At 45.2% G+C, this 25,150-nt stretch overlaps 1 protein-coding gene across 1 annotated transcript in view; it reads left to right on the top strand.

The window, feature by feature from the left end:
• Positions 1-2,579: 2,579 nt before the first annotated feature.
• Positions 2,580-25,150, top strand: part of MARCHF10 (membrane associated ring-CH-type finger 10) — a 93,091-nt gene continuing 70,520 nt past the window's right edge. The window contains exons 1-2 of the mRNA XM_060082149.1: positions 2,580-2,669; positions 12,323-12,442. Coding sequence (XP_059938132.1) covers positions 2,580-2,669; positions 12,323-12,442 — 210 coding nt within the window. The remainder of the gene's footprint in view (positions 2,670-12,322; positions 12,443-25,150) is intronic.

Raw genomic sequence — 25,150 nt, 5'->3', positions numbered from 1 at the left:
CATGATCTCATGTGGATTTATTTCCATATAGTTATTTCCGTTTCTTGTTCCTCCTGGTCCATTTTAAAACATGAAGTATAGTATGAAGTTCAAGTGACACTTGAGAATGTTTGCCTAAACTGTGGTGATCTACCTACCATCTCCTTGATCTGTCTCTAATAATCTGTTTCCTTGGGGCCTGGAGTATTTAATCCCACAAAGGCACTGATGTATTTAAGAGATTAAATGTGGCACCACGATGCTTCTAAATATTCATTTTACAGTAGAGTACAATAATAGAGAGTTTATGGGAGGGCAAAAAGACTTTTGCAGGCAATTTTAAAGTCCTTTATTTGGTCGGTGACTATGAAGTCAGAGGTAACCTAGCAAGGAGTAATTCAAATAGTGTTATTTCCTACCTATTTAGACAAAGTGATTTCATGCCTCTTGATTTAGAAGCCTCCTTAAAATTACACTACATTAAAGCCAGGATAGATTAGCTGGCTTTTCTATGTTAATTTTTTAACCAAAATGTATCATCCAAGTGGACTCTGGGATGTGCTCCCTTAGTGGCCATTAACATATTTTTATTATGAATCCTTATGTTCTCTGCCTGATTAATATTCAGACAGGTTTTTATTTCCAACAGTAGCAGCAGGGGTCCATCTTTCTGCCGGTTTTAACACCATCGCTTTCTGAAAAGCGTGGGAACATAACTTTATTCTATGCAGGTACAAATTCACATGAAAAGTTAAAAGTGGTCTTTTAAAGTAGAGTTCCATAAATGACTATTAAAATGCTCAGAGACAAAATTTAGATTTTGTGTGTCATCTGTGGAACTACCTATCAGATTATAGTTTTAGATTCTGACTCACAAAGACCAACCTTCTATAATTGAGAGAAAATATTCCCCAAGGGACCAGAACAAGTTCTTAGATGATATTGTTTGGGGCTCATGATAAACCTTTTAAGAGTTCATAGTGACCAGACCAGACATTGGGTCACCATGAGTCAGGTGCAACCTGATTCTGCCGATATCTGCACAAACGGAAAACAAAAACAAAAACAAACCGCAAAAGGGAAAGAAAGCTATAGAATGTAGACACTTGAGGTCAGGGATGTTGTCTGTCTTATCCTGCTATTTACCCAGAACCTAGAGCAGCACCTGTCACATGGTTGTCATTAAAAAGTATGTGTAGGAAAGAAGAACCAAGCTGGAGAGATCATGCTTCCTGATTTCAAACTTACATTACAAATCTACAGTCATCAAAATAGTATGATATTGGAAGAAAAACGGACACACAGATGACTGCAACAGAATAGAGAATCCGAAACAAACCTATGCATATATGATCAATTAATTTATGACAAAGGAATCAAGAATATACAATGGGGAAGACAGCCTCTTCAATAAATGGTGTTGGGAAAACTGGACAGCCACATGCAAAAGAATGAAACTGGACCCCTATCTTATACTGTACACAAAAATCAACTCAAAATGGATTAAAGACTTAAACATAAGAGATAAAACCATAAAACTTCTGGAAGAACACATAGGCAGTAACACATAGGCAGTTCTCTCCTCTCTCTGCTCCAGCTGCACCAGGCCCTGAAGCCCTGAAGCCTCTGTACCTGCTGTCCTTTCTGTCCCAGATCCTCTCTGCTCCACTTCTGGCCCAGCTCACTCCTTAGCAAACCCAGTGTCATTTCCTAAGGAAAACCTTGCCTCCCACTCCCCCAGTGACAGAGAACCCCATATTTCTGCTCCATCGCACTTAGCACCATCAGGGTCCACTTGTCAATGTTCAAAGACTTGGGATTTGAATCCAGAGAGTCTCACATCATTGCCCATGCTCTAATCATGATGGATTCCAGGGATACTCGGGGGAGAAAATCATCAGGACTTGGTTTTTATACGGATGGGGCAGGAAAAGGAAGTGTGAAGAAAACTGCCCAGGTTACTGGCTGGGCAGCAGGCTGGTCGATACCAATATTTCCTTCAGAAAACTCGGGAGGAGGAGCAAGTTTGTGAGAAAGTCATGTGGAGTTTGAAGGGGCTGGGGAACAGCAACATTCATCGCCGGTCTTCCAGGCTAGATGGTAGCAACACGAAGGCCGGGGCCATGGCATCTTGCCGACCGCCGTACCCCAGTGCCCAGCGGAGTGTCTGAGTTGGAATAGGGGTGTGATCATTTGTTGAGTCAATGAATTTAAGTTACCAGGGGCTCAGAGCTTTGGTCATTGCTACGTTAGCTAGGTTCTTGGGTTTTCTTTTTTGTCGTGCGGTAGAACTGCTTTCTGAATCAGGTGTCTGCCAATCTAACTCCCTATGAGTTACCAGAACAGGCTCACTGAAGCCAGCCCATGAAAGTGGCTGCATTATTTATGTCTGGAACAAGAGGGCTGTAAAGGCATAGACACCCATACAAAGAGTCCTTTCAGTCTGAAAGGAGCATCTGTGCCTTTCCAACAATGGATATTAGATTAATAAGAGAATAAAAGCAATTATACTAAGAGAAATCCAAATATGGCAAAGCAACAAAGGCTGATATAACAGCACGTTTATTTATCTTTTATATGCAGGTCGCAGATTAAGAATCATGTTTCATAAAGCAAGGGACAGGCAGAAGTTCGTCAGTGATGTTCAATATCTGCGGGACATGCAATATAAGGCGGACTCAGAATATCAGGTAATGGCAGAAAGTGAGAATATCTTCTACTTTCACTTATGGTATTAGGAGAGAATTCAGGCTACAGTATCAGTATATGATAAGCAGTAATAGGTTTATAAAATCCAAAACCCACACTTACTAGCTGTGTGACCTTGAAAAGCTACTTTACCTCTCTGAGTCTCAGTTTCCTCATCTGTACAATGGGGATAATAGTCTCCACCTTATAATATCATCATGGAAATAACATTTTTCAAGTATTTAGCACAGAGTTTGGCACACAAACCTTATCAACCAATGACATCAGGGCTTAAATTGGAAATCCAGCAACCAAGAAAAAAGACATTAAGGAGTTAACCGGGTCGCCCTACCATTTATAAAATAACACGCCCTTCCTGTTGTCCTCCGGCCAGAAGAAAGGTGGTTAGCACATTCTACAATAAGCTAACTCTTCGTCACCCTAGCTACAGTGTTTACAGGCAAAAACAAAACAGACAGGGAGCCTGAGGAGTCATGATGTAATTACCCAGAGCTGGCATAGGACAAACTTGCCAGGCTGGGTTGTGGGATTCTGGGAGCAGTTAGAAAGTGTCACTCAGCCCGCTGGCCGGAGGTCAGCCCTCGCCAATCAAGGAGGCAGGTCCTCAGCCTCATCTGAGGATCGAAAAGCGCTCCTTCCCTAAGGAAAATACAGGCCTGTCGTCATCAGGTTTTCCTCCTCCTTAGCAATCTCAAATATAACTGAACCTCCCGGGGCACCAAGGAAACCAGAGCGATCTCAGTAACCTGATTTCACCTGTGTAGCACAGCTTAGCTCTGGGCCTGGAAATGGAGCCAGCAACTTCCTCCTACATTTGCCAGTCCACCTCCAAGGCTGTAAAGTTGAGGGAGTCTCTACAAAATAAATAAGAACATAAACATCCAAACTGGTCACACTGGGGGGCCGTCTCCTCTCCACAAAGATGCCTCTGCCACACAGCCCAGGTTTGGAAATACTTGTGTGAAACTGTCTCTAGAACAGGCACATAAGAAAATCAATCTTATTATTTGATGGGCTCTGCTGAAGAAAACCGCACAACTGCGTGGCTTGGAGCCACTGCAGCTTTATTTTCTAACTTCATTTGGGCTTTCAACACTGTCCTTGTTAATAAGGACAGTTTCAACACCGTCCTTATAAATAATAATATTTATTAAGTGCCTACTATGTCCTGAGCAAAGTCCCTGCTCTCCCGGAGTTCTTATTCTAGGATCGAGAAACAAACCACACACAAGTAAAGTAATATGTAAGACAATATAATGTATATGATAAATATAATGAGGCCTATAAAAACAGAGGTAGTAGGGGTGGGGTGATGCTCCTTTACACAGGCAGGGAAGCCTCTTTGACGAAGTAACATTTGGTCGTGGAGGTAAATGATGGGAAAGAGCCAGCCAGAGCATCCTGAGCAGAAAGAAAGCAAGCGCAGAGGCCCTGAGGCAGGAACTAACTTGGAGCACTGGAGGAAACAAACGAAGGCCAGAGTGGCTGGAACGCTAAGGGAGAATGCGGATGAGGTAGCTAGGACCAGATCGTGTCGAGTGTCTCAGGACAAAGCTTGGTATTTGGAGTTTATTCTTATCCCAGTGAGAATTACTGAATGATTTTAAGCAGGGCAGTGGTATGATCTGCTTTACCTTTTTTAAAGATCACTCTGGCTGCTGTGTGGGAAAACAACTGAAAGGGGCAAGAGAAGCAGCAGAAAAACTTGTAAGGAACCCGATAGAAATTTAGGAGAGACCAGCATGGTGGGAGCAGGGGTGGCGAGAAGTAGCCCGAACCAGGAAATAGAAGCAGCGCAGACACCTTGCTGATAGACGGGGAGGCGGAGTGAGGGAAAGAGAGGAACAGAGGATGACTCACTTCAGCATGTTTTCTTGTCCACTAGCTCCCTCCGTTATCACAGTTTAAACTTTACTTTTTTTTCAAACCTCCCATCCCCATACTTTCAACAAGGACCGTCTCTTCCTGTTTTACATACACGTGAAACCAAACAAAGAATCTGAGGCCGGCAGGTGGGGAGCCACTCAGCTCTTCCCCTTCTATCCCAGGCTGCACGCCCGTCCAGCCCTCAAAAGTCTCGATGGGTGAAGGACACTCTCCCTCCTGGTGCCGGACCTGAGATCTTGGTCCATGCCCCTCTGTCTCCACCCCTCTCCATCCATGGGCCTCTCTTCTGCATCCTTGGAATTTCTCTTCTTCTTACTGGCTCAGTCCACAAACATGCTCAACTCTCATACTGAGAACAAAGCTGTCTGTGGACAATGCGTCCTTTTCTAGCCACAGCCCTGGCACTTTCCAGTCTCCAGATGTCCCTAAACAGTCAGCTACACTCCTGTCTCCACTCCACCCCGCCATCCCTTTCATGCCCTCACCTGCTACAGCGTGGCGGTCTCCTCACCTCCCCTGAAACGGTGCTCGCTAAGGTCAGTAGCGAAATTCAGCAGACACCTTTGTAGTCTTCGTTTTCTGAAGCTTTACCTGCATTTGGCGCTATTTCTCTTTTCCTCTCGCAACATTACTTCTCCGGCTTTCCGACATCGCACTCTCCTGGTTTTCCTCCTGTTTTACTCACATTCCTCTCCCTGCCCCTCACAGGTTAATTCCATCAGCCCAATTTTCTCCTAATTCACAATGACTGTGGCCCATCTCCTCCCCTCCTATGTTTCTAACCACCACTCATACGCTGATGACTTGTAATCCTGTGTCTTCTCAAAGTGTCACAATCCCATGCACACCTGCTTGCTGGATGGTTCCATCTGGGTGTCACACAGGCACATTGAATTCAGCGTGTCCACAGTTGGACTCCACATGTCCATCCTCTGCCATCCTCTTCTGTAGCCCCTCTCGGAAGACAGTGACCCAAGCCTTCCCTGACTCCTTCCTCGCCCTCACCACCCATATCCCCCAGCTACCAAGTCCTGCTGAGTTTACCTAAAACCCCATGAGCTTGTGCCTCCCTTCTCATCCTATGGCCATCGCTCTGGTTGCATTGTCCATAGTTTAGCTCCAAGACGATTACAGTGTCCTCATAACTGGCCTCCCGGCCTCCAGCCTTGCCACCTTTCAGACTGAAATTTACGTAAAATGCAAACTATGTAATTCGGTTGTTTCCTCTCACGTAGAGGTGTGTCCCAGACCCAAGAACCACAGAAAGACCAGTCCAATCCTCGACCACTTCTCTAAACTCCTCTTCCGTCTTCCTTACAATCTCGATAAGGGTGGTGAAGACTATAGTTGTTTGTTTGTTTGTTTTAATATTTATTTATTTGGTTGCACCGGGTCTTAGTTGCAGCAGCCAGGCTCCTTTGGTTGCAGCTCACAGCCTCCTTTAGTTGTGGCTCACCAGCTCCTTAGTTGTGGCATGCGGAATCTAGTTCCCCTGACCAGGGATAGAACCCAGGCCCCCCTGCATTGGGAGCATGGAGTCTTAACCACTGCGCTACCAGGGAAGTCCTAAGACCATAGTTTTAACTTAGAACTAAAGGGAACCTCTGTATTCCCATAGCACCCTCTTTACATAGCATAAAATTCACCTGTTTTAAGTTTAAATTGACCAAATTTGCCATCATTGCTATCACCTGATTTTAGAATGTTTCCATCAGTCCAGTACCAAAGCACCCTCTTCATACCTCTTTTTCATCGCTGATGAAATTGTGTTGAAATTGTCTTTTGTGTGTCTTCCTATCAAACTGGACCGCAGCTTCCTAAGGGCAGGGACGGAGTCTCACTCTCCTCGGTCGAACCTAATGCCTTGTCCTTGATGAAAGCCAGCGTTACCGAACTTGACTGCCAACTGTTTATCAGACATAGATCCAGCTGACTTGTAACTAATCCTCAAAGTTAAATCCATCTCCACTGAGCATTTTCAAAACCACTCACCACAAGGTCTGCAAAAATAAATATGGTTGGGCCTCCCTGGTGGCGCAGTGGTTGAGAGTCCGCCTGCCGATGCAGGGGACACGGGTTCGTGCCCCGATCCCGGAGGATCCCACATGCCGCGGAGCGGCTGGGCCCGCGAGCCATGGCCGCGGAGCCTGTGTGTCCGGAGCCTGTGCTCCGCAACGGGAGAGGCCACAGCAGTGAGAGGCCCGCGTACAGCAAAAAAAAAAAAAATAAATAAATATGGTTGTCTTTAATATGTTCTGAGGATTGTCGAATTAAGTATATAGAAACCCACAGAAACTATTCCTTTGACAGGAACAGCAATGAGTTATATTATTGACTCTGTCCCTTGCCTTGTTCCAGAAAAGATTTAAAGTTGGGGTTTAAGAATCAATTGCATGGCTTTAATGACCCCTCAGTAACTTGGTCCATATACGACCTTTGCGTATTTAGATTATTTACTAAGGTAGAGTTTGCACTGAATGAATATTGAAACCTTGGGCCATTGATGAGCTTGCCCGGTTACTCGTGGACATCCCAGCTTTCACGAGCAGCCCAGCAATGTGCAAGGGATTCCCTGTTTCAGGGTGTACAAATAGTGTAAGACCTACTAACCAGATATGACTCCCAAATCATAGACATTTGCCACATATGCCTTCCTGTGTTGGACTTGCCTTTAATGAACTGGCTCAAATTGAGGCCCTTAGAAACCTCCTGTATACACTATTCCTGCTATAGCTTAAAATATGCTATGGGTTGGTATGTACCAAATTAGCAGTGACTTTATAGGTCTGTATGCTAGTGGCAGGAGAGGAAGGTTAAACCCACCCTGAATTATTTTGATGCTACTCCTTTCAGTGGTTGGGTGGGATCTGTTTGAGAAAAACAAGAGGAGATACTTATTTGGCATATTACATGCTGTTTCAGAATCTGGTAACTAGTACATAATTATAGGACATCTCAGAATTTGGCTACATGTCTTCAAGGGTGTTCGTGCTGCATAGCTTTTCTTCCCCTTCTCTCCGTCAAATGTGTTTATGTAACTTGTGGCGAAATTTAGCCATTAATGTCCACTGAAAGCTAGAGAGAAAGATTACACTTGGAGTTTCAGGATGATTTTCTAGACTATCAAATGTGTTCAAATGGGTTTTATTTTATGTCACTTATTCATTCTGATTCTTTCAAGTGCAGATCAAACAACTAATATGATGATATAAACTTGTTCAAGGACGTGATGGGTGACTATACCAGGTGGTGAGGGTTTGGGGACTGTCCACTCACGGGGTTGAGGGAACGGAGATAATTCAACTTTCCCTCCCGTAGGAGTCATGGGGAGGGACATGTGACATGTGTGTTTCTCTGCTCTTCACAGAACAGAAAAATAAACTCAGTAGAAGGGAATATCATGTCAAACTTTTTACACCTTTGATTTCTTAACCTCTTAAAACTAATGAACTTCGATAATGTCCCCAGTGATCATTAAAACCCCAAACTCTGAGTTAGACATGTTGGATCATAAAAACAACAACAAAAAAAGAAGCAACTGAAGGCAAGTCCCACTTCCCAAAACACTCACAGAGTTCAAGTAACAATAACCTTGACAGAGGCCACTGCTGATGAAGAGGTAGAGTTGGGTCATAGTTACAATGTGATTTTTTTTCTTAATCTTTATTGGAGTATAATTGCTTCACAATACTGTGTTAGTTTCTCTCATACACCAAAGTGGATCAGCCATAATGCATACCTATGTCCCCATATCCCCTCCCTTTTGAGCCTCCCTCCCACCCTCCCTATCCCACCCCTCTAGGTGGTCACAAAGCACCGAGCTGATCTCCCTGTGCTACGCTACTGCTTCCCACTAGCTAACTATTTTACATTCGGTAGTGTATATATGTCGATGCTACAGTGCTTTTTAGGCCAGAACCATGAGGCTGGGAAGTGTCCCTGTGGGGCATGGCTTCTTAAGGTACCAGGAGCCCGGATGATGAGTAAAAGAATGGGGCTGGTAATAAAGGGAACAAAAGAAACTTTGAGCATCGCTGTGGGTTCAGAAAGCTGTAATTATGAAGAAAAAGCAGTTTGCAGAGCTCCCTCAGTTGGCTGCCCGGGGGAACGGGCAGTCTTAGGAAACAGACCTCTACTTCCAGGGGAGAAAAACCAGGATGAACTTCAGGCCTGCAGACCTTCAGGCCTTCAGAAAAACAAGGATGAACTTCAAGTCTTTTTTCTTCCACAACCAAAATCAGAATCACATTATTTAGCAAAGGCTGACTTTAGAAAAAGGAGTAAACCAAGAAATGGGATTGGAAACAACAGTTCAAGCCTGTTGATGATGATGATGATGGTGGTGGTGGTGATGATGATGATGATGGTCCTGATGGTGAGCTTTACTGAACGCTCACCGCGAGCCAGTCACTATGCTAAGCATCTTATGAACAGTGCCTCATGCTCTCCCAGCAATCTTGCAGCACAGAGACATCTCCCTCTCACAGACAAGGGAAGCAAGAATCCATGGAGTTAGTCAGCCTGCCCAAGGTCACAATGCTAGAAAGTGGCGGAGCTGTGGTTTGTCGTGTTTACCCGTATTGAGTTACGGTGAGTCACAAAACCCATGTCATCCCCCACAGGCATAGATGCACATTCTGTGTTCTGCCCTACAGTGGTAGCTTCTGCACAGAAGGCAGCCTGACCGCGAGCACTGCAGTCAGAGGAATGGGCTTGGGGGGCGAGGGGGCCCGACGCAAAAGGAGGAAGCCCCGATTCTCCACAGAAAGAAGAAAAAAGAAGTTACTTGAAGCCTCCCGTTTCAAGACTCGGCCAGTTTTGTCACATGAATAGAAACTTATTTATAGCAATCTAGCTCCAGACACATGAAATTGAAAGGGAAATAAAGTTCCAGAGTAAGGGGAGCCCCTGGTGATGATGAATTACAAATCGGTTCCTTCTCCCCATCCTATGGATTTCACACGCCTCTGCCCCGTCCCTTCAGGACCCTCCAAGCAGAAACAACATCAGTATCAAAAACAAAAAAAAAATCATTCACATTTACAAATAACAAGAAAACTAGCTCCTGACGGGGATGTGGTGGGGGGGGGGGGTATGGCTAGGTTCTTGCTGTTTCTAGGACTGGAAGTCCGAACTTGGCTCTGTGCTTCTCAGCGAAGCAATAACTTGGAAAGGGCTAACGTTTGATTTACATGGAAAGATTGCTTGGCTGTTTCAAGATAAAAATTAGGAAGTACCTACCTTGCCACTGGTTTCTTCTCCTGGTCCTCTGTGAGAGGAAGGATAAGAAATCAGAGGGGAAAAACATTTTTTTTTCAACGTTGCAAACAATTCTATTCCTCCTCCCCTTTTGGTAAAGAAATACTTAAGTTGCATGCATTCTTGGAGAGAAGTTTCAAAAAACACTCCGCCCACAGGAATTCTGTTCATCCCACCAAATCTGCCTCGGTCCTGCGTGCAATAGCTAACACAGGCTCCTCCACTTTCAGCCCATCAGCGTTTTCTTCTCGTGCCTTTAATACAAGTGGGTTAGGATAACAGAGACATCTGTGGCTCCAGGAAACAATACTCCAGGCCAGAGCTCCCCCCTCAACAGGGAGCTCCAATCTGGTCATCGTAAAGGCATAAGAAAAAAGAGGCCCATATTTAGTTGAACTCCATTAAACTCTCCAGCTGACTCTCTTTAGTTTTACCTTGGTTTATTCTATTATTTGGTGTCTGTTTGTGTAACTTATTTATTATAGTTACTACTATTCAGTATTGGGCGGTGGGGGGGGACTTCTTATTTATTAAAACAAACACTATCCAGGATTATTAAAATGGGTTGCTGTCTATACGGCATCGTTTTTTTTTTTTTTTTTTTTTTTTGCGGTATGCGGGCCTCTCACTGTTGTGGCCTCCCCCGTTGCGGAGCACAGGCTCCGGACGCGCAGGCTCAGCGGCCATGGCTCACGGGCCCAGCCGCTCCGCGGCACATGGGATCCTCCCAGACCGGGGCACGAACCCGTATCCCCTGCATCGGCAGGCGGACTCTCAACCACTTGCGCCACCAGGGAGGCCCTACGGCATCGTTTTTGAAAATAAACCCAAGGGGAAAAAGAACCCCACCATTTTGGAGCGCTCTTCCTTTCCAAGCAGGGTGGGGTGAAACAGCACCTTTCTCTTGGGAATCCAGGATTCCACTAGCTGCAGGTAACTAATTCACTGTTCCCAAGTCCAAGTGGTAAATGTTTTATTAATATCAGGTCATTTCTACTCTTAACCTTGTAGCAGAATATTGGCTTTCTCCTTGGCCGTGAAATTCTGGCAAGTCCTTCTACATCAAGGAAGGAGATGCATTTTCTAACAGAGGGAAAAAGATGGAGAAGGAGTCTTTCCTTTCTCAACACAGGCAGGAAGAGGGAGATGTCAGGCCTAGTTTAGAACAATAGTGTCCGTCTTTACACTGTGCTTCTGTACAGTGGATAATTTGGCCCTGGCAGGACAAAGGTGAGTTCAGTCACTGGATCTATAGAAATGCTGCAAGAAGTTTTACTATTTTGGAGTATTTGAAATATCAGTTGAAAATGAATTAAGCCAGGGACTTCCCTGGTGGCACAGTGGATAGGACTCTGCACTCCCAATGCAGGGGGCCCGGGTTCGATCCCTGGTCAGGGAACTAGATCCCACATGCATGCCACAACTTAGAGTTCACATGCCACAACTAAGAAGCCAGCGAGCTGCAACTAAGGAGCCATAACTAAGACCCAGTGCAAGCAAATAAATACATAAATATTAAAAAAAAAAAGAAAGTGAATTAAGCCAGATAAAGACAAATAGCATGATATCACTGATATGTGGAACCTAAAAAAAGATACCAATAAACTTATATACAAAACAGAAATAGACCCACAGACATAGAAAATAAACTTATGGTTATCAAAGGGGAAAGGGGGGAGGGATAAATTAGGAGTCTGGGATTAACATATACATACAACTATATATAAAATAGATAACCAACAAGGACCTACTATATAGCTCAGGGGACTATATTCAATATTTTGTAATAACTTATATGGGCAAAGAATCTGAAAAAGAATATGTATACACATACACACATATATATGTATGTATAACTGAATTACTTTGCTATACACCTGAAACTAACACAACATTGTAAATCAACTATACTTCAATTTAAAAAAGAGAGAAAGAGAACAGAAAGAGAAGTAAATGCAGTGTATTGGGTACTTCCTTAAGAAGGCAATTGTTGGGTAAGTACTTAACAAAATGCCTCTTAGTATGTATGTTGTTTGAATTTATTAAGGCAGTGACTAATTTTTTTTTTTTTTTTTTTTTTTTTTTTTTGCGGTACGCGGGCCTCTCACTGTTGTGGCCTCTCCCGTTGCGGAGCACAGGCTCTGGACGCGCAGGCTCAGCGGCCATGGCTCACGGGCCCAGCCGCTCCGTGGCATGTGGGATCTTCCCAGACCGGGGCACGAACCCGTGTCCCCTGCATCGGCAGGCGGACTCTCAACCACTGCGCCACCAGGGAAGCCCCGTGACTAATATTTTTGACCTGACATTTTGGGCAAAGGGAGGAGGGAGTGATGCCTGGGTGAGTGTCTTCACACCTGGTAACAGGTATTGATGAACACTTAGAGATGGACGCCTGCATTTCCTGTTCCTCACAACAGGAATTAAGCATAAAGTTATCAAAGCTAGTTGTGGACCTAAACCAAAGAAACATCTTTTTTTTGTTCCGCAGGCTTGTCTGAGACGACAGGAATACAGAAGAGACCCAAATGGGAAGAGACGAGATCACTTTTGGGGACAAGAGACAAATTTTAGGAGATCCCGGTTTTCAAGTTGGTCATCTTCCAAACAGGTACTTAGAATGCTGGGAGACATTCTTTTGCTGCAGGGGGTGTGTGTGTCTGTGTGTGTGTCTGTGTATCTCTGTGTGTGTGTGTAACTGACGTAGGAAAAAGCCAGCCCAAAAAGGAGATGTTGAAGAATCTTAAAGGGCAGGGTAGGGAGAGGCAGGGGCAGGAGCTCTTGTCCTGGGTGCCACCCCTGCCCCTCCTCTGCTGTGTGACCTTCCCTCTTCACCCTGGTTGGGCCTCACTCTTCTCTCCTGTAGACCAATGGAGATGGTCTCTGAGGTACCATCCAAAGCAGAAATGCTGCAATTCTTTGATTTTAAGAGTCGGAAGCACCGGGCCTTCTAAAGCACTGCATCATAATATATCTATATACTTATATCTATGCCTACTTGATCTGTCTATATTAATATAGACATATATATATGTAGGCTTATAGTCTTACCCATTGCATTGCTTAGTATAGTTTTCATTTCAAATAGAGTAAAATGCAGTAATAATTGCGTCATGTAATAACTAGAAATTGTTCAAATATTTTTGTCTGGATGATAATAATAAATAATAATATCAGGGCCTCCCTGGTGGCGCAGTGGTTGAGAGTCCGCCTGCCGATGCAGGGGATATGGGTTCGTGCCCCGGTCTGGGAGGATCCCATATGCCGCGGAGCGGCTGGGCCCGTGAGCCATGGCCGCTGGGCCTGCGCATCCGGAGCCTGTGCTCCGCAACGGGAGAGGCCACAACAGTGAGAGGCCCGCATACCGCAAAAAGAAAAAAAAAAATAATAATAATAATAAGATCAGTATAATATGATAACAATATGAAAATGATGATTACAGTAGTAGCAGTTACCATTACTCGAGTGATTACAATGTTCCAGTACCGTGCTAGGCGTTTTATACCTATTAACTTATTTAATTCTCATAAATCTCTATATATTTGCCTCATTTTACAGATGAGAAAACTGAGCCCTAGAAAAGTGAAGAAACTTTACTTAAGATTTCACAGCCAGTATGTGGTAGAGTAGAGTTTCCTTTCTAGGCAGTCTGACCCCTGAGAGGGTGCTCTGAACCACTAAGCTATATGATCATATTTCATGTTTAAGATCTTATCTGTGTAAGAGTTTTACTTATCCTATGTAAGCACTGAAGACCGCAAGCTGCATACAATGATGGTTGTTAGTATGGCAAATTAAGATGAGTAATATGCCTTTTATGAATTCTTATTTAATGTTTTATGGCTGAAATATACTCTAGAGGATGGACTCTCTTTTCTATCAGTGGTGTGGATCCTCAAGATAGATCCTGGATACCTGATATCAATTAAGTTCTTCTTTAATCTAGGATGCTCACATGGTGCTTATTTCATGTTTGAAGGACACCTTAAAAACATCAGTGATTGATGTTTATGGATGTATCCCTGGGAGAGATCTATACTCCCTATTAAGGAACATAAAATCACACAATAAAATATTCCACCTAAAGCCTGAAGGTGAAAGAAACTATCTCACAAGATCGGCAGTGCTGAGAAGAACACATTGCCTGCATCTTTTCATGTTAGCCAAGGACTAAATATAATGCCTGCTGCTGATTAAACTTAGGGAGTGAGATTAATCCAAAACTTAAATCTAGTTTGGCTCAAACAACACATTTTTAGCATTAAGATAAATTCTCACAGTTTTGCACTTAGAAACAAAAATCAAGGACAGATGAAAAAAAATGTAATTTCAGTCAAACAGTAGCATGTAGCCATATTCCTAGTTTGGAATTACTAAACAAACGGGCAGCTGGGTTCTTCTATTTTCATGCAAAGACTCATATGCAGAGTCTTGGCCATTTTGCATGGCAACACTCATGCATTTGGGATATTCTAGAACTTGAAGGTTCATGCTCCTCTCCACAAACTGTGTTTAGGGGACAAACTGGTGACAGATTCCTGTAGTTCCCCTCTTCATGCTATACAAATTACTCATTCTTTAAGGCATCATTGCAAAACACTCAGACCACATCTAAAAAAGGATGCAGCTGCACATATAAAAGTAATTATGAAATAAAGACAAAAATATGTGGTAAAGTGCATAAAACTGGCATTTTCTAAAGCACGCGAACAGGATTTTTCATGTTTGCTGTATGTCACTGCACCTCAGTTTGTCGGAGAACTTGGAACAACATTACTTGATACTTTCGATTTTTTCCAGATGATGCTATCCCAAGGGTTTGGGTATTGACTGTACAAGTAACTTCCAAGTTGCACCTTTTCTATCAAGAAGAGTGACAAGCTCCGAATTTTCCAGTGAATTTCCCCTCTGCTTTGCTCCCTGTATTACAGATACTCTTTGGGGAATACTGGAGGATTTGCCTCTGGATACAAAAGTGCAGGAAGGTCAGGGTGAGGGGAAGCATCATGGAATTCATCCTTTTCAACAGCCATCAGGACCGTGTGCTTATAATCCCAATCCCTCCTCACTCAATCCTTAGACTTTTGCCTGGTACACGTGAAGCCAGAGAGCCCTTATGACATTCAAACCAGAGCCCAGAAATCTTCAGCTCCCACAATCATGGGCTAGTTTGAAGATTTCTCCTCCCAGGTTTGGACCCCCACCCAGATTCTGTGAAAATCTGGTTGTTCTTAAACCTTCATAATCTGGGGCTGCCCTGCTCTATATCAAATCCTGAGGGAATGCAGAATTTATGAAACTTCTTTCTACAGGGTCCCCAAGGCCAGGGAGATCCTAGAGCTAGTTCCCCAGGATAAGAATGCTGGCACCAGGGCTTCCCTGGTGGCGCAGTGGTTGAGAGTCCACCTGCTGATGCAGGGGACACGGGTTCGTGCCCCAGTCTGGGAAGATCCCACATGCCGTGGAGCAGCTGGGCCCATGAGCCATGGCTGATGAGCCTGCGTGTCCGGAGCCTGTGCTCTGCAAGGGGAGAGGCCACAACAGTGAGAGGCCCGCGTACCGCAAAAAAAAAAAAAAAAAAAAAAAAAAGAATGCTGGCACCAGGACTTCCCTGGTGGTCCAGTGATTAAAACTCTGTGCTCCCAATGCAGGGGGCCCGGGTTCGATCTCTGGCCAGGGAACTAGATCCCACATGCATGCCGCAACTAAGAGCCCGCATGCCACAACTAGGACCCGGCGCAGCCAAATAAATAAATAAATATTTAAAAGAAAAAAAAAAAAAGAATGCTAGCATCTCCCAAAGGAGAACCCAGGCCGGACTGATGCAATTTCCAGAGCTTAGTGTATGGAATGTCACATCAGGCACTAGAGCTGCAAAAGATCCTCGGTCAATCAGAAAGTGGCAGGAGAAAGATACAGTCCAATGAGACAGTGTAAACCCAACCCAAGCCCTCTTACCTAGGGAACATTTCCCTGAGTAATTTCCTTCTAGAAATTGCTGTGGCTGAAAACTCAAAAGAACATTTTATCCCTGATTTGAGAAGGCAAGTTCATTCCCTGATTGAGTGGGTTGTGTGAGAGTGGATTGCTTAATCCATGGACATTTTTCCACTGTACAATCACGATGTGAAGCATGCTACCACCAAATTTTGACACTTGTATTGCAAGTTCCATCACTTGTTCATTCCTTAACCCAGTCTTAGACCATCACAATGCTGATGGGCCTGGAAAAAGTGAGGCATTTACCATCAAGTAATAGATCCAGTATCAAGATGCCATTTCTAGGGCTTCCCTGGTGGCGCAGGGGTTGAGAATCTGCCTGCTAATGCAGGGGACACTGGTTCAAGCCCTGGTCTGGGAGGATCCCATATGCCGCAGAGCAGCTAGGCCCATGAGCCACAACTACTGAGCCTGCGCGTCTGGAGCCTGTGCTCCGCAACAAGAGAGGCCGCGATAGTCAGAGGCCCGTGCACCGCAATGAAGAGTGGCCCCCGCTTGCCACAACTAGAGAGAGCCCTCACACAGAAACGAAGACCCAACACAGCAAAAATAAAATAAAATAAATTACTAAACTCCTACCCCCAACATCTTTTTTTTTAAAAAAAAAGATGCCATTTCTAAACACCTGCCTGGGGGCGGGCAGATCCCCAGATAAATGCACAGTTAACATGGTAGCCCCTCCCTTATGGCACAACCTCCTCACTCTGACCGGTGGCTTTAACTGTTGGTTATGCAGAGATTGTGTTCAATCTAATGCCAAGATAAAGCAATCACTACCAAGCCTGTGCTGAGGGGTTCTTTAAAGCAGCACCTCCTAGAAAAGGGAACCCTCCTATATACGTTGTTGGTGGGAATGTAAGTTGGTGCAGCCACTATGCAGAACACTATGGATGTTCCTCATAAAACTAAAAATAGAATAACCATATGATCCAGCAATCCCACTCCTGGGCATATATACAGACAAAACTATAATTCAGAAAGATACACGCACCCCTATGTCCATAGCAGCACTATTCACAATAGCCAAGACAGGGACACAACCTAAATGTCCATCGACAGATGAATGGATAACGAAGATGTGGTACATATATACAATGGACTATTACTCAGCTATAAAAAAGAACAAAATAATGCCATTTGCAGCAAGATGGATGCAACTAGAGATTATCATAGAAGTGAAGTAAGTCAGAAAGAGAAAGACAAATACCATATGATACCACTTATACATGGAATCTAAAATATGACACAAATGAACTGAAATAGAAACAGACTCAGGGACATAAAGAACAGACTTGTGGTTACCAAGGGGGAGGGGGTTGGGGGAGGGATGGAGTGGGAGGTTGGGGTTAGCTGACATAAGCTTTTATAAATAGAATGGATATACACACTGCTATATTTTAAATGGATAATCCACAAGGACCTACTGTATAACACAGGACCTTCTGTATAACACAGGGACCTACTGTATAACTTACTGCTCAATATTATGTAACAACCTAAATGGGAAAAGGATTTGAAAAAGAATAGGTACATGTATATATATAACTAAATCACTTTGCTGTACACCTGAAACTATCACAACATTGTTAATCAACTATACTCCAATATAAAATTAAAAGTTAAAAAAAAAATAAAATCATTAGTAAAAACATACACACAAAAAAACCCCCACAAAAGCATGCACACACACACACAAAATAGAATGGATCAACAACAAGGTCCTACTGTTTAGCACAGGGAACTATATTCAATATCATATGATAAACCATAATGGAAAAGAATATCAAAAAAGAATATATATATGTATAACTGAATCACTTTGCTGTACAGAAGAAATTCATACAACATTGTAAATCAACTGTACTTCAAGTTTCAAAAATTACAAAACAATAATAATAATAAAGCAGCACCTCAACACATTTAAGTTAGCTGTGTGACACAGTACAAAGAACACTTATCATCAAGGGCCAGCTCTGTCCCTCATTACAGTGTGAATTCGGACAAAGCACTTTACTTCTAAGTACTTCAATTTCCCATCAAGGAGGTCCTTATTATTATGCCATTATCTCAGAGGATCATTGTGAGAACGTGTGAGATGCTCAAGTGTCATACTAACATTAGATTCATTATAAGTTGCCTTGGTGTCCAGCTATGCTTGCAAATGATGCTCCAACACTTATCGATAGAGGAGCAGCTCCTAAGGCTTCTAGAATACCTTCTTTCCTCTCAGCCCCATCTCAGGCCACATTTCTAAGAGCTAACCTAACGTAGCAACTTAATTTCACACCCTTTTCAAAGTTACCTACAACCTTGTGAGCTGTTTAATCAAATTAGAATTTAACAGGGAAATAAACAGCAGCTCTACAGGACCAACTACACCTTGGATGATTTAGTACATTAAAAAGCAAAGCGGTCTCTCAGTATGAGCAGGAAACAGTGTCCCCGGGACACTGCTGGCCCAAAGGAGCCTGCTGTGGTGCCAGGGGCACCAGGATATTTTGACCTCTCAAAACTTCTCAGAGGGGACTTCCCTGGTGGTGCGGTGGTTAAGAATCCACCTGCCCATACAGGGGACACGGGTTCGATCCCTGGTCTGGGAATAACCCACATGCTGCGGAGCAACTAAGCCCACGTGCCACAACTATTGAAGCCCCTGAGCCTAGAGCCCACTCTCCGCAACAAGAGAAGCCACCTCAATGAGAAGCCCATGCACCGCAACGAAGAGTAGCCCCCGCTCGCTGCAACTAGAGAAAGCCCGCGCACAGCAATGAAGATCCAACACAGCCAAAATTACATAATAAAAATAAGTTCAAAAAAAAATTTTTTTTAAAGAAATTGAATAAAAAAATTAAAAAGACTTCACAGAGAACGGTCAGGACCCCCAATTTCCCCAGAGAAAATGATGCCCAGGACTTGGGGGACAACAACCTTCAATGAAGAAAGTCATGATGGCCCCTTCTCATCTTCCAAGATCCCGCATCCTTGCTGGATGGGCCACTTCCAAGAGCACAAATCTCAAGGACTGAGGACATGTGGTCACTATATTTGGCAAAGAAGGTGGGGACCAGCCCTCAGTTTTTCAAGAGCACCGTTTGCTCCGATAATAGGAATAGGATTGTTGTCCTTTCACCATCAGCAACCGAGCAGCTAAATGTTTAGATTCCAGGTCACCAGGACCCAGCGTTACACTGGAAGGAGGCGGCTAACCTGCCACCAGCAGCAGCCGGCTCTGCCCCAGGCCTGGCTCAGCAGGATGCTTACATCCGTGAGATCTCCTGAACCTCCCAGAAGGCAAGGGAAGCTTAAGCGTGAAGGCGGTTACCCAACATAAACATTTTAATTGTTTTGTTCGTGATCATCCACACAAACGTTGGAGGTTGAAACGAAAACTAAAGCTTCTTCAAGTAATCTGCAGTGGCTTAAAAAGTCAGAAGGTGCGTTCATATACGAGGGCAGCAAAAGCCTAAAACTGTGCTGTCCAATACAGCGGCCACTAGCCGTGTGGGACTATTTAATTAAAATAAAATTTTAAATGCAGTTCCAGGCTCAGGAGCCACATGTGGCCCATGGCTGCCATATAGGACATTTCCAACGTTGCAGAAAATTCTATAGGACAGCACTGCTCCTGTTTATGGTCAGGTCCAAAAGATGAAACAAGACAAGATCCCACGGGCCAGGAAGGGGTTTTGTTTCCCAGAAAGCATCCTCGCACACTCCGCACTACAATGCTTTTGCCCACCCCAGCTCCTTGCAAACGTTTGCTCTCCGTTGCTGAGTCAGGTGTCCGCGAAGGCTGGCTCGCTTTGCATTTGGTGTTTTCCTCCAACTTGGGCATATTTGCGTGTCTCCTTTCATTACCTGTCTTTTCAGCCTCTCCTGCCTGTGAAACCTGCAGCTTCTCCTCTTTCAAACCGCTCTTAGGGAGCTGTTTGTTCTCCCATTAATCTGTCAGTGTCAACCTACCAACACCCTTGATGGTGTCATGGAAGCAGCCAGCTTAGCACATGGCATACGCGTTCTGTGACTCACACTTTTAATTTTCTCTAACGTCTACCTGTCCATTGTCAGACTCCCCGTGGGCCGGGCCTCCCGTCGTTCTGGCCCCGGGCCCGTGTGAAAATGAGGCAGGTCACACACATACAAGCTGGCTCAGGTCACACACATACAAGCTGGCTCTGACTGCCGGCGGTGGGGGGGCCCCACCTGGGAGGCTGTGAGTCATCCCTAACACCTGGCCAGGTGTGGTCACCGCCGCCCCCTCGACTCTAGCGCAGATTCCGCGCCCTCGAGGTGCACCTGAGTCACAATGCAGCTCCACACCCAGCATCTCGAGCCCAACACAGACGTCAGGGAGGCAGAAAGGGCAGCCCACGGTTCGTCGGGAATGTTCGTTGGAGTTTGTTTTCCATTTTAGCCGTTGGTCTGTCCTCCCTGGCCTGTCCCACCACCCCCTCAGACTCAAGAGGCTGAATGCATTGTCTTCTCCCCTCAGATGGGTTCCTCTTCCTGAATTCATTGCTGCCCAGGCCGGAATTCTGGAGATTATCTCAGACCCCTCCTTCTCTGCCCCTTCTCAACCTCATAGCCGTCAGACACCAGAGTTAGACTGTCTTCCCTCCTCTCTCTTGAATCTGTCCACCAGCACCTCCCTTTGCAGGGCCCTGTCTTTTTTTTTTTTTTTTTTTGCCTGGATTATTGTAGGAGCCATTTTCCTGATCGTTTTGTCTTCACCTCACCCCTTCCGGCCAGTCTCCCAGGCAGCATTATGAGTGGATCCCTCTAGAACCAAACGGGATCATGCCACTCCTCTATTAAAAGCTCCCTAGTGGTTCCCCTTGTCTTTGGGATCAAGTTCAAACCCCTTAGCAATGTGTTTGATGGCCTTGATGGCCCTCAAGGCCCTGGATGGCCTGACCCTCAACTCTGAGGACACTTCCTCTGGGAAGAGCTTCCAGAGCTGCTCCTGGGGGTCAAGTGGCTTGGTTCTTGTCCCTCCTTTGAATTCCCCATAACACCGTCTGGGCTCAAGCCCATCTTAGGATACGTCTTCCTGTCTGTCTCGTCCTTAGGCTGGGAGCCACTCAGGAGCAGGCACTGGTTATTGCTCTTTTTTGGTGGTTGGAATTTGCTTTAATAGATTTCAGCAAGAGAAAAAAAGAATAAATGAAGTAAATGTGGGAAGAATCATGCCAATTTTCGAATCTGAATGATGGGTATATAGGAGCTCATTATTATTCTCTCTACTTTGCCATGTTTCATATTAAAAAAATCTGAGACAAAGGCCCCACCCAGGGGCAGGAAGTTATAAGGCAGGACCCAGGTGAGGTGCCCAGGGAGGGCACAGGGCAAGGGAGAAGGAGGGACAGAACCTTGGAAGGAAGAGATGGTGCAGGGGGCCCGGAAGCAGAGATGATGTTGTCCCTCAGAGGGTGGCATTCTCTAGGACCCGCTGTCTTGTTGGGCAGGTCACCTCCCCACCAGCAGCTCTCTGAGACTTCATTCTTCAGGACTCACTTCCAGACTCTTCCAGAAACCAAATCTGCTGGCACCTTGATCTTGGACTTCCAGCCTCTAGAACTGCTTGAGCAGGAACCGGTCCCGGGCATTGGTGCACAGGGCGATGGCCAGGTGAGGGGCAGACAGGAGCACCCCGCTGAGTACCACGGCCCGCATTGCACGGGCAGGAGCATGTAGATGGTGTAGATGAAGAACACATTTTTTTCTTTTTTTTTAAATCATAGGTTCACAGCCCAGGAAAGGGACCTTGAAGGACATTTTAGTCTAGTCACCCATTGCAGTTTTAGACACACTAGTTGGTAGAAAGTTCTTTTTTTTTTTTTAATTTGTATTTATTTATTTTTGGCTGTGTTAGGTCTTCGTTGCTGCGCGCGGGCTTTCTCTAGTTGTGTTGTGCAGTCTTCTCATTGCGGTGGCTTCTCTTGTTGCGGATCGCAGGCTCTAGGTGCACAGGCTTCAGTAGTTGTGGCACGCGGGCTCCGTAGTTGTGGTTCATGGGCTCTAGAGCGCAGGCTCAGTAGTTGTGGCGCACGGGCTTAGTTGCTCTTTTCTCCACCACACGCTAGGAGCTCCATGAATGTTTCAGGACTCTCAGTCACAGGAATGTTTTAGGAATGTGCACATGTTGAAATCATAGCGGTGTAGCCACAACCGCCAGGGCAGCACTCTGCCTCGAGCGAGAGAAGAAAGTGCGTACCGTTACCAGGAGTGGTGGACAGACCCTGGCCTGGCTTGAAATCATCAAGAAGAGAGTGGTTTAGCTAAGACCGCCAACGTGCAATGGCCAGTTTGGGTCTGAAGATTGAAACCGCAATCAACCATTTGGAAACCTCCTCATTGGTGACGAGCAGAGTAACTGGCGAAAGAGAACGTTCTTTTCCTGGCCTACCACTCCGCAAAGGGACAGGTGGCTTCTTTAAAGCTCTGGGTAAGTTCCTTTTGTCACAGATGGGCAAGAACACAAAGACATAAGCAGCTCTCCATGACAGAGGAAACTCAGAACAGCCCAAAGTTGACCCAGGACTCACTCGTACTTTATAAGAGGTCATCTTGGTGTGCTTGAATGTTCCACCAGGTAACTCACCAGACTGAACTGAAGGCTTCCTTTGTGATCATATTATAGAGTAATTGGAAGACCTGGGGTGCAGGCCCCTGGGCAAACCAGGGTCCTAGAAGCCTTTCACAGCAGTAAATGGCACAAACGAATGATAATTGGTCTGGGCAAAGCCAGCAGTGCTTCATTTCTCCTCTGTTTCTGTGCTTCGCCTGAGTTCCACTAGGTAATTTAAAAATAGGGCATGGCAGGAAAATGGGGCAACTGTCAGTTTAAATTGCAGCTGCTTCCAGAATATCGTCCTGCCTTTTGAACAGATAAGCAGGACAGCCTAGAGTCAATCCTTCCACGGGGTGATTCTGCCACTCGGCCCAGTGAGACAAACACCAATTGTCATCCCAGCTCCGTGAAATCGCCGGTGCCGAGCAATGTTGACCTCTGACCCCAAGAGTTCCCCGTGTTAATTAGACTCAGCAGCTCAGAAATTGCATGAGCGAAGATTACGATAAAGTGGCTTTTTTCGCATTTTATGTAGTGCTGTATATTTCAGTTTACATCTTATTAAAATCCCTTACTTAAAAAAATGGTTCTAATTGCTTTTTAAAACCCAGAAACTTGTTTAAAACCTATTAAAGTTCAGATATCAAAATTAAAAATTTTTTCAGTCAGTTGTGAGACATGATTATTCAGGGGCACACTTGCATTAAACATAACCTATAAATACAGCATTTCACCCTAAAACCTTCTTTTGTTGACAACAACAATTGCTTTATTTGTTAAGGAATTATAAATCACTGGTGTTCAAGACACTGTGTTGGGTGGTATGGGGATATAGTAGTGAATGACCTCCGGTCCCTTGGTTCCTCTCCCTTTGTCCTCTCACTGCCCGCTCTGTGCCAACTTTCCCTTCCCAAGCAGCCTGTGTTCTGTGCTTGATCCTCTTAACACTTCCCTTGCCCTTCGTTTTGTTGCCACACCTCTCTGGCAAAATCCTGCCCATCCACGGTCTCTGGGTCTGCACCCACACCACTGGCGACTGCCGGAAAAAAAATCACCCAACCTTGAAAAATGGTGCCCCTGGAAGGTCACGGCCACTAACCTGCAACTCTTCGGTGCTGCCCAGTTTCCCTGGTCAACTGTCCCTTCCACTTCAAGCCTTCTTCCCTTTCCCCAATCCCTCCTCTCTTCCACCCCACTCCACAGGGGTCCTCACGTGGAAGCTCCCTCTCAGCTCGCTGCTGCCCGACCCATCCACCCCCTTCCCTCTGCACCACCACCCCCTCATTCCCACCCAGTTACCAACCCTTCCATCTCTGCTCAGGACTCTCACTCCATCCATCGTCCCTTCTGTTCCCGCGTCTCCAACTCTGTACCAGAGCCTTCCCTTCCCATCAGCCTTTAATCATGATCCAAGGTCTCCTATCAAAAATCTTAAGAAAACAACAGAAGAGACCTTCCTTGAGCCCCCATCCCGTCCACTTACTGCTTCTCCCTCACAAAGCTCTCAAAGGAATCATTTACACTGACTGACTCAGTTTCCCCACCTCCTACTCACAACGCAACCCACTGCGATCTGGCTACCACACACGTCATTCCACAGAAAGGGCTCTTCGTCAGATGCCTTCCGCATCTATGATGCAGGGCGTCTCTTGCAGTCCTCACTGAGCTCCACCTCTCAGCAGCTTTAGCTCGCCTGGCCACTCAATTGTCCTCAAAACGCTACGTCCCCGTGCTTCTACGAAGCCACGTTCTCCTGGCTTCTCCTCCTCCTCCTCGGCGCTGAGTCCTGGGATTCCTCCAGGCTTGCTTCTCTTCTCACTCCACACCTGGGGGTTTATCCTGGTTTTGTATCACAGGCCTCTTGGGCAATACGGATGACCTCTCTGGGTCCTCTTCTCACAATAATATTTTCAAATGCATAAAATAAGATGCACAGGATTTCAAAGGAAACCACAATCCTTGAAATAATCATCAAGATATTTTTAGAAATCTGTGACTCAGTAATATATGTGCTTCTTTTTTTTTTTTTTTTTTTTTGCGGTACGCGGGCCTCTCACTGCTGTGGCCTCTCCCGTTGCAGAGCACAGGTTCCGGAAGCACAGGCTCAGCGGCCAAGGCTCACGGGCCCAGCCGCTCCGCGGCATGTGGGATCTTCCCGGGCCGGGGCATGAACCCGTGTCCCCTGCATCGGCAGGCGGACTCCCAACCACTGCGCCACCAGGGAAGCCCTGTGCTTCTTTTTTAACACATGAAATAACAAGTGATGGGCGTAAAGGGTACTTTGAGACATCTGTAACCTATTTAATGAAATGTGAAAATACCTGTGATTTTGATTGGTGACAAATCAGAGGTACTGCTAATACTACTGTGGTTTGTTGCCTGTATTAGTAAATGAAAGATATGCTTAGATTTCAATAAGAGGTTAGTGGAAATAAGGATGCAATTTTTTCCCATGCATATTCATGTCTCACCCCCAAGAAACCCTGATCTATTCTCCTCAGGTTACCTGCCCAAGATGTTACCTGCCTATGACTCCCAAATCCGCATTTCTAACCCAAACCTTGCTTTTGATCTCCAGATCTAAATATCCAATTGTTTTCTAAATAATTTCTACTTGGATGTCTCAAACTCAATAGGCCCGGTGCTAAAGTTCCCAGCCTGGCCCTTTGTTCTTCCTTTTTTTTTTTTTTCTGGCCGAGCCGCAAGGTATGCAGGATGTTAGTTCCCTGACCAGGGATCAAACCCGCG

The sequence above is a fragment of the Mesoplodon densirostris genome, chromosome 18, assembly GCF_025265405.1.
Source record: "Mesoplodon densirostris isolate mMesDen1 chromosome 18, mMesDen1 primary haplotype, whole genome shotgun sequence".
In the NCBI taxonomy this organism is placed as follows: Eukaryota; Metazoa; Chordata; class Mammalia; order Artiodactyla; family Ziphiidae; genus Mesoplodon; species Mesoplodon densirostris.
This window is presented reverse-complemented; position numbering and strand designations above follow the sequence as displayed.